This window comes from Silurus aristotelis, assembly GCF_946808225.1.
Source record: "Silurus aristotelis genome assembly, chromosome: 1".
In the NCBI taxonomy this organism is placed as follows: domain Eukaryota; kingdom Metazoa; phylum Chordata; class Actinopteri; order Siluriformes; family Siluridae; genus Silurus; species Silurus aristotelis.
This window is the reverse complement of record NC_139574.1, coordinates 43,755,688-43,766,050: the sequence shown is the minus strand read 5'-3', so window position 1 is coordinate 43,766,050 and position 10,363 is coordinate 43,755,688. Positions and strand designations below refer to the sequence as shown.

At 41.6% G+C, this 10,363-nt stretch overlaps 1 protein-coding gene across 1 annotated transcript in view; it reads left to right on the top strand.

The window, feature by feature from the left end:
* Positions 1-1,304: 1,304 nt before the first annotated feature.
* dnah5 (dynein, axonemal, heavy chain 5) overlaps positions 1,305-10,363 on the top strand; it is a 63,959-nt gene continuing 54,900 nt past the window's right edge. Inside the window, exon 1 of the mRNA XM_083542217.1 lies at positions 1,305-1,800. Within this exon, the coding sequence (XP_083398343.1) occupies positions 1,711-1,800 (90 nt within the window). The 5' untranslated portion in view covers positions 1,305-1,710. The remainder of the gene's footprint in view (positions 1,801-10,363) is intronic.

Sequence of the window (10,363 nt, the reverse complement as noted above, 5' to 3'; positions counted from 1 at the left end):
ACTGACATCTTCAACATCTCCCTGAGCAGCGCTGCTGTTCCTACGTACATAAACTGATGAATAAATGATCAAATAAATAATGAAGGAATGAATAATTCAAACAAATGACAAAAAAGTGAATAAATGAACCAATCAATCAATTAATCAATCAGAAAATCAAATAATCAGATTGTCAAATAATCAATTAAATTAGTTCACGAAGATGCATAAATTAACCAAATTATACGAATAAATGTATCAAACAAAAAAAAATAAATAAATGAATGAAATATTCAGACTTACTGCAGATAAAAATGAATCAATGAAATGATTTAGAATGAAAAAAAAAGAAGGAATTAATTCACTCATTCATGGTCCAAAGTTTCTGAAAAGAACTGAATAATAAATGAATTAATGGATAATTAAAGTTTATTTAATGCAAATGAATAAATTCATTAATAAATGAAGTAGTGATTGAATAAACGAAGCAGTGTTATGTCAGATGAATGAATAAATGGATGGATGGATGAATGAATGAATAAATGGATGGATGGATGGATGAATGAATAAATAAATGGATGGATGGATGAATGAATAAATGGATGAATGAATAAATGGATGGATGGATGAATGAATAAATGAATAAATGGATGAATGAATGAATGAAAGAATGAAAGAAACTGGGTTAATGCAGATGAATTTAATTATTCAAACGAGTCACAAGTATGTTAATTCACCTGATATATTCATGAATGAATGATTAAATGCACAAATAAAGCTGAGCTACTGAAGATAGATAAATAAATAAATGAATGAATGAATATTCAGAGTTACCTGAAAATAAATGTAGTCATTCAGACAAATCACAAATAACTTGATTCGTTTGATTCATTTAAAAGAATCAGATCGGTGAAATGACTCGTTATTCCCCCTCACTAAAAGAGGAAGGGGGTGAGTTTGAACCCAGGGAACTAACAAACACACACACACACACACACACACACACACACACACACACACACACACACACACACACACACACACAGCAATATCAGATTGAATTGTTATAAGAATAAATAAACGCGTTCTTTTCTCTGATTACTGAAACATAATGTGAATAAAAATCTGCAGAAATAAGAATCAGAATGAAATAAAAGTATATCATTCTGTATAAATGATTCTGTAATATTACAGTAAATATGATCTTTAAATAGATTACGTTTATTTGCTGGGTTTCAGTTTATTGCTGATGGAGAGTCTGACGTTAGTGAATGTCTCCCCCTGGTGGTTATAACACAAACTCCACACAGCCGCCGCGTTCGTATCCATGACAACCAACAACAACAATACACACAGAGTGCGGAGTTGCGCTCGAGAGAGAGAGAAAAAGGAGCTCAGAGAGGTCAGAAATACACCTACAGCAGGAGCAACGCTTTATAAAGGATCACTAAAGTCTCAGTATAGTCTCAGTGCCGTCTCAGTACAGTCTCAGTGCAGTCTCAACAGTCTCAGTGCAGTCTCAACAGTCTCAGTATAGTCTCAGTGCAGTCTCAGTATAGTCTCAGTGCAGTCTCAACAGTCTCAGTGCAGTCTCAGTGCAGTCTCAACAGTCTCAGTGCAGTCTCAACAGTCTCAGTGCAGTATCAGTGCAGTCTCAACAGTCTCAATGCAGTCTCAGTCAGTCTCAGTGCAGTCTCAGTAGAGTCGGGGGTCCTGCTGCTGCGGTACAGGATGGCGTCCGGCCTGCGCTCCGTGAGGAACAACCCCCGAGCGCGCGCTACTCAAGCTGTAACTACGGGAGAGAGCATCAGGGACTTACAGGTAAGAGTTTCATTCATCTCTAATCTGTCTGTCTGTCTGTCTGTCTGTCTGTCTGTCTGTCTGTCTGTCTGTCTGTCTGTCTGTCTGTCTGTCTGTCTGTGCGTGTGTGTCTGTGTGTGTGTGTGTGTTTCTATCTGTCTGTCTGTCTGTCTGTCAGTCTGTGTGTCTGTGTTTCTGTCTGTCTGTCTGTCTGTCTGTGTCTCTGTCTGTGTGTGTGTGTGTGTGTGTGTGTGTGTGTGTGTGTGTGTGTGTGTGTGTGTGTGTTTCTGTCTGTCTGTCTGTGTCTCTGTCTGTCTGTCTGTGTGTGTGTGTGTGTGTGTGTGTGTGTGTGTGTGTGTGTGTGTGTGTGTGTGTGTGTGTGTGTCTCTGTGTGTGTGTGTGTGTGTGTGTGTGTGTGTGTGTGTTTCTGTCTGTCTGTGTCTCTGTCTGTCTGTCTGTGTGCGTGTGTGTGTGTGTGTGTTTCTATCTGTCTGTCTGTCTGTCAGTCTGTGTTTCTGTCTGTGTGTCTGTGTGTGTGTGTGTGTGTGTGTTTCTGTCTGTCTGTCTGTGTCTCTGTCTGTCTGTGTGTGTGTGTGTGTGTGTGTGTGTGTCTCTGTCTGTGTGTGTGTGTGTGTGTGTGTTTCTGTCTGTCTGTGTCTCTGTCTGTCTGTCTGTGTGTGTGTGTGTGTGTGTGTGTGTGTGTGTTTCTGTCTGTCTGTCTGTGTCTCTGTCTGTCTGTCTGTGTGTGTGTGTCTCTGTCTGTGTGTGTGTGTTTCTGTCTGTCTGTGTCTCTGTCTGTCTGTGTGTGTGTGTGTGTCTCTGTCTGTGTGTGTGTGTGTGTGTGTGTGTGTGTGTGTGTCTCTGTCTGTGTGTGTGTGTGTGTGTGTGTTTCTGTCCGTCTGTCTGTGTGTGTGTGTGTGTGTGTGTGTGTGTGTGTGTGTGTCTGTCTGTGTCTGTCTGTCTGTGTGTCTGTCTACAGTCCATCCAGATAGTTTTCACAGCTCTTCACTTTTCCCATGTTATGTTACAGTTTTATTCCAAAATAAATACATTTAATATTTATCAAAAATAAAAAAATGAAAAAGTCACACGTATCTAAGTATCACAGCTTCTCTCAGGACTTTGTTGAAGCTCCTGGCATCAGTTGCAGCCTCTAGTCTTTTTGAGTTTGATGCTACAAGCTAGGCACCAATTTTTGGGCAGCTTCTCCCATTCTTCTTTGCAGAACCTCTCGAGTTCCATCAGGTTGCATGAGGAGCATCGGTGCACAGCCTTTTTCAGATCTCTCCAGAGATGTTCAATCGGGTTTAAGTCTGGACTCTGGCTGGGCCACTCGAGGACATTCACAGACTCGTCCTGTAGACACTCCTTTGTTGTCTTGACTGTGTGATTAGGGTCATTGTCCTGTTCGGAAGATGAACCGTTGCCCCACTCTGAGGTCCAGAGAGCTCTGGAGCAGGTTTTCATCAAGGATGTCTTTACATTTATTTTTTTCCTCGACCCCAACTGGTCTTCCAGTTCCTGCTGCTGAAAACATCCCTACAGCATGATGCTGCCACCACCATGCTTCAATGTAGGGATGGCATTGGCCCGGTGATGAGCAGTGCCTGGTTTCCTCCAGACATGACGCTTGGGTTTAAACTTCAGGTGGGCCGTCATGTGCCTTTTACTGTGGAGTGGCTTCCGTCTGGCCACTCTACCATACAGGCCTGATTGTCGTAGTGCTGCGGAGATCGTTGTTCTTCTCGAAGGTTCTCATCTCTCCACAGAAAAATGCAGTAGATTTGCTCTAGGAAGAGTCCTGGTGATTCCAAACTTCTTCCATCTTTCAAACTTCTTCCATTTGCAGATGATGGAGGCCACTGTACTCTGTTTCTGTCTCCTTTCCCAGATCTGTGCCTCGATATAATCCTGTCTCGTAGGTCTACAGACAATTCTTTTTGGTCTTCATGTCTTGGTTTGTGCTCTGACATGCACTGTTTCTGTGGGACCTTCTATAGACAGGTGTGTCTTTCCAATCATGTCCAATCAACTGAATTCACCACAGGTGGTCTCCAATCCAGTTGTAGAAACATCGCAAGGAAGATCAGTGGAAACAGGATGCATCCGTCCATCCATCTATCTATCCATCTATCCATCTATCTGAGATGCTGTAACTGGAACGATCTTTTCATGCAGCTGGAGATGTAATGTGTAGATCAGAGCAGTAGATGGCAGCAGCACCAAACCCCCAAATGTCCAGAAGCTCAATGGTCCTGATTTATCTGATATATTCTCCAGCACATGTCCCTAGTAATGCCAATGTAGTATCCAGATGTTTTAGCAGGTGTTAGCATGAATAGTTAATAAACTCTTCAAAACCAAACCAAATCAACAGCTCATGTATTTAAAAAAAAGGCTTCATCATGAGTGTGCATTCGTAGGAGCATCATGTGGCGTATAATCATTATCTAGAACATTCCATGCGATTTTCCGCACCAGTGCCCAGTTCTCACCTCGTCCTACTTCTGAACTCTGTGACGTGTCTTTCCAAAACAATGAACAATGAAACAGTTAAAATAAAATACACAGCAACACAACTGAAATACAATCATACAAATCTAATACTTAAAAAGAAAAATATTGCATTATTATTATTTTTGTCAGTAATTTTCCAAACTGTTTTGGTCTCAGGTCCATTTTAGCTCATTCTGTTTTTCTTCTAATTAATTTGTAACTAATAATAAAATAAATAAAAAAATATTACAAATGTGCCTCAGTTATTTGCCATAAATATATATATATTATATTTTGAGTTATTGGGAAGTTCATATGGATCACTACATGGTTTTTTAAAAAGCAAAAAGAGACTGAAAGGAAACGGGAGTCTGGCACACGTCCTCTTACAGTGTTCTTCACACCACAAGAACCCACCCAGAACCACAATGGCCCCAAAATCCAGCCCCTTCAGATACCACGCTCTACTCGATTGTCTTCTATCTCTGAAAATGTTGCTCTGGCTTCTATCACATTGTTTATCATTTCTGTGAATGGCCCCAGAGTGGACATTTCTTCCTAAGAAAAGACCACCAAGGTTCCAGGTTGATTTTTTTATTGTGCACTTCATGGCGTTGACCATATAAACACTAAAACGCTGTTTTCTCCTACTCCTGCTATCAGTATTAAATCAGAACAAAACGTGAGCAGGTCTACAGTGGCTCAGGCAGTGCTGGGATTTAAACTGGACGCCTATCAGTTCTTTTTATAATGCTGAATAGAAATTGAACATGATGCTGTTGGCCACTAGGGGGCGGTACTAACACATTGTTGTCATTGTACAGGGTTGTACACGAGTCATGAAGGAAACTCAGATTTTCTTGGTAACTGTTTGAGTCGGTTACATCGCAACTATTTTCATTTGAGTACCTACGTGATAGCAACAGGACACCGTAGCGGTTTTAGCGATCCTCAAAACCCGGCAACAAAACGTGCAAAACGTGTTCTAACAAATAACACAATGACTTAATTTATTACAAATACTATGGTTTTATTCAGCTTTTAAACATGTCTATGCTTCCAGCAAAGATCAGATTAGCCAGTTTAGCAAACACATTGTTTAATTGCTAGAAATGTTGGGTTTTTTTTGTTTCCTCACAACGGTGCCCCCTGGATTAGATTAGCATGTCTGGAGTCTGAGTTTCTGAGTACACACACGTCTGATTCCACCTGTTGTGAAGCGTTTCTCAAAACCCTTGAAGAGAAACATGCTAGTTTTCGTTTTCTATGCTACTTTTTCACCTAAAGAGAATCATTAAGATGAGGTATGCTGAATGAGGCACTTTTGAGTATTTCTAAGGAGAAGTACACTAGTTTATGTTTCATGTTTTAGCATTCGGAGTGTTCCAGATGTAAAATGCGCTAGTTTACATAAATATGCTAGAATTTCTAAATCCTTGAGGTAAAATGTGCTTATCTAAGCGTTTCTGAGCCCCCGTGAGGTGAATTACAGTAACTTACTTCTGGTATGCGACAATTTCTGAGTACCCTTTGGTACCCTTGCCCTTTTAGGCAGAAGTACACTAGTTTATGTTTCCTGTTTTCGTTTTTCTTTACATCCTAACACAGAATTACACAAGCGTGTAGCCATATTTTTTATTTTATATAGATACATTTCATATTTTTCATATTCATGTGTTTAATTTAATTACTATTTCTGAATGGATCGAGGCAGTATTTGGTTCATCCAGATGTTGCGCACATATGGAATAAACACGTTTGATTCGATTCGCAGTGCCCTCGCCAGCTGTGCGCTAATCAACACACCGTTAGCATCTGTGCCAACGGTGTTTACTTGAGGCAAGGTCGAGTACGGAGCTACATGCTTTCTGAAAGCGTCCAGGGTTTTTTAGTGGGTTTTTTTTGTTGGCAAAACGAAGGCTGTGTTCCAATAACCTAACGACTCCTGTCATCCCAGGTTTTGGGATGGTATGATCGATTGCCCAGAGCGAGGAGTATTTTATGAGTGAAGGTGCAGACTTGACTTAAATTCCCCTGTACATCACAGCCATCGTTATTCGTTTCTCATTTTGTGAACCTAAAGAACAAAAAGTGTGTTTGTGGGGACCAAATCCACGTTTCTGTGACAGTTTTGACACTGTGGGGACATTCTGCTGGTCCCTGTGTGTGTGTGTGTGTGTGTGTGTGTGTGTGTGTGTGTGTGTGTGTGTGTGTGTGTTCACCGGTTTTCATCCCCTCTGCATAATTCATCACGGGTCTCTGGTTACATGAGGCCTCGCTAAAAGGCAGAAAAATCAGCCATGACTCTCTGAAATATTGATATCTCCAAAACGCCTTTAGAGGCAAAGCTTCCCAGTTGTGGTTTTTTTTCTGAGCGCCAGCTGCATCAGCTCACACACTTTTTTGTTTTTTAGGCTTTTTTAATTGGCCTAATCGGAAAGTTGAGAAAGATGCGGGAAATCAGAGCTTTTTCCCTTGCTTGAGTTTCGCAGGCGTGAACCTCAGAGGCAATTTCAGTTTGCGATTAGCATAAAAAACTGTACTGTAGGTGCATTTGAAAGTCATGTCCTTGAATGAAAGTGTGTTCAGACTGAAAAATAGTGTCAGGATGTGGTGTATATAATTATTAGCGATTTGCATGTGATAGAAAGTGATGGAAATGGGGCAAAATTTGGCCGGAATGTCAAATAAATTCACAATTCTTGGTACGGAAAACAGGATTTATCACGATACTGAGATTCGCTTGCGGAGTCTTGACACTCCAACTGCAGTCTCAGAGCTGCTTCTACACAATTCAGTGTCTTTTAACTAAACAAAAGCACAGATACCTGAACAGCTACCAGATAAAAAAAATCTCGTCATGTTACTGAGAAACCAGAAAGCGAAAGCACCCTGTAGTGGAACAGCACTAAAACTGGAGACTCCTTCCTTACGCAGACTCACACTGCTTTACGTGGGTTGGAGGATGTGGAAGATCTCCTGCTATAGAGCTTAAACCCTATTGGGATTAATGTGAATGCTGACTGCACCCCAGGCCTCCGGACCTTCTCACCTTCTCACCTAACACCATCTCCACATGCACAGTCCAAAATCTAGTGGAACATCTAATCAGCTCTAAAAGCTCCTCTCGATTGTGGAAGTCTGATTTTTTGAACTTTAGTTTGTTTTTGTGATTTTTGATGCTGGAACCAGACATTCGGAGTTCCATGGGGCTCGTTAGCATACAGACTGCTTTCACAGAGCCGTTCACGGGAAACACCTCAGGAGTGTGTATTGCAAACTGATGCACTGTATGGAGCGATTCCTTTTCTAAAACAGTGTGTATCCTACACACACACACACACACACACACACACACACACACACACACATCACCAAGCAGAGCAGATGGTCACCCAGCGCTGAGCTCTCTCATCCATGAGTGAACCGAATCTGCTAAACACATGGAGGTCAGGTTCTAACCATTCAGCTTCAGTAGGCAAGACCTCAGAAGCCAATGATTATTTAGGATACTTAGCCGAGATGATGAGCAGCGGATTTGAGGATAAGGTAAGTCGAGCTTACAGTAGGTTTATTGGGGGTCAGCGTTCAACATCTGAGGCATGTGAAAGTATTGCATGAGACGTCATTCAAAAATGAGCTCCAGAGTAAACTGGATTTTTTAAAATTAATGCTTGAAAAGAGGAGAAGCTTCCACATGCGTTATATGTATCAGGTAGTAAAAAGTTGCTTTGTAGTAAATTGGACAAAATAAAAATACTGTATAGAAAAAAATGCACATCTTATAAAACTACACAACAGTCGTCACAATTAATGTGGATATTTTGAGTTAAAATTGTGAACTCACCACTTTGTGATGAAGATCTTCGTGTGGATTGTAACATGTTTCTGAAGATTTCTTCAGCTTGCTAGATGAGACATTGGGCTTCTGAGTGGAAGCTTATGAGTTCAAATCCGAGCACAGCTGAGAGCCGTTGTTGGGCCCTTGAGCAAGGCCCTTAATCCTCACTGGGTAGGTTTGCTGTTTGTTGTGGATGTATACACTGTATGGGCCTCTGTCCATATCTACTCGCATAAATAATTCATCATTCTGGGAAGGTGTTCCGCTATATTCAAGAATAACTATAGGGAATTCCTCCACAAGAGCTTTTGTGTGATCATGTAGAAGATGGCTGGAAATCCAATTCATCCCAAGGGGGTTCAGGGGGCTTCCATACTATCCTCAGCTAACCATTTTCCATCTTGTTGGGAAAATTGTACTGCATCTGCCATTTCTGCTAAAAGTTTTGGGAAAAGCTCTGGTGTCCACAAATGTTAGCATGAACATGTCACATGCAGAAGTTCCACCAGGATTTGATTCCACCAACCAAACTGAAGCTGATTCATTTCCATCCAATATATGATTTTTGCACCACACTGCACATGTGACCGTGTACGAGGTGGTATCAAAAAGTTTCAAGATTGTTTTGTGACACACCAACAGGTGGCAGCACGAGGCTGCACGCACAGTCACAGGGAGCTCCGACCTTCATAAGTCAGAGTGCCATAAGACATGGTCCTGTGTACCACGTGACCGCGCTCCTCACACGCTAGTTTCTTGCCGGAAACAATACAATCTCTCCTCCGCACCCACCCTATTCGCCCTCTGGGACACTGGGGGGCGCTGTACTGCTGTGCAAGGGGGCAATTTTGCAGGTGATTGTGTGGAAACCTAGATTAATAAAATACTTCCTTGTAAACTGAGCGAGTCTCCAGACGTTTTAATCCCACCTCACACACTACTTTCTTACAGTGACTTCACAAAGACACACACTGAAGTTGTGATAGAGACACACACACACACACACACACACACACACACACACACACACACACACACACACACACACACCAGCTTTAACTGGATTTTGGCCAAAGCAAGAATTAGATACTTCATTCACACCCTGTAACATCAGCTCCAAACACAGGACAAGAATCTTTCACATGCACAATTCATGTCTTTCCAGACCACTGCAATCCGTGTGTGTGTGTGTGTGTGTGTGTGTGTGTGTGTGTGTGTAAGGTATTTAAACACCCCAGAAGGGTCAGTAGAGTTTATGAGCAAGGTGTAACGAGTTCGTGTAGTGACCTCTCATACTGATCATGTATCGCACTCTTTCCTACACCTGAGACACAGGATTCAGTGGTCATGATGTCCCATGTGTTTAGGAAGCAACTTTGGAAGCAAAGTGTGTCCAAGGTAGTGAAGGTAAGAATCCAGATGTGCTGTGCACTTTATATTTCACCAGCAGATCCATTCTTTTCATGTGTCCAGATTTGGGTGTCCATGTGTGTGTTTTGCTGCGTTGCCTTTGGTGAATAAAGAAGTAGAACTTTAGGAGGCATCTAGAACTTGAACAAATATAGTGATGTTAATGTTCGTAAGACTTCGTAAGATTTTCTCTTTGCTCTCTGTCCATGAAAAACTGATGGAAAATTGGTGAGGTTTTTTTAAAAATCATGAAACCCATTTTAAAATCCACTTTTGGAGTTTGATGTTTGTTTCCACCTTCAGCCATTACGCTCTGTTGGCAAGGACCGGTGTGTTTGTTCGCGCTCATTAAGGCTTGAAAAAGCCAAACTAGACGTTCTTCCTAGGCAACATATTGTTTCTTTCTAACTGAAGAAGAGGAGGAGCTCCACAGGTTAGTACCCAGGCTTGTCTCACTGTTCCCTTTCGGGTCATGACCTCGAGCTTGGACGGTAAATCTTCTCCCCACTGTCTGCTGTTTTTCCCGTTTCTCAAGTGCAGACCACGTCATCATTGTAGTCAATGGCAGGAAATTTGAACCTCTAAAGAATGTGGGCTGTTTTTACATCACCATCTTTTATATATAATAGAACAGCAAAATCTCCCAGTGGCTCCACCGTGGAAGTTCTACGGGGTTCAGGAATGTATTGATTGCTATAGACGGACAGTCCAGCAATCCTACACTATATAGTTCTACACTATATGGAAAAATGTCATGCTTCTGCATCCAGATCCAGCACAGTGTCCACTGTGAGTCTTCTGATGTTCACAGGATTAGAGTGGATTAGGATCAGAGCT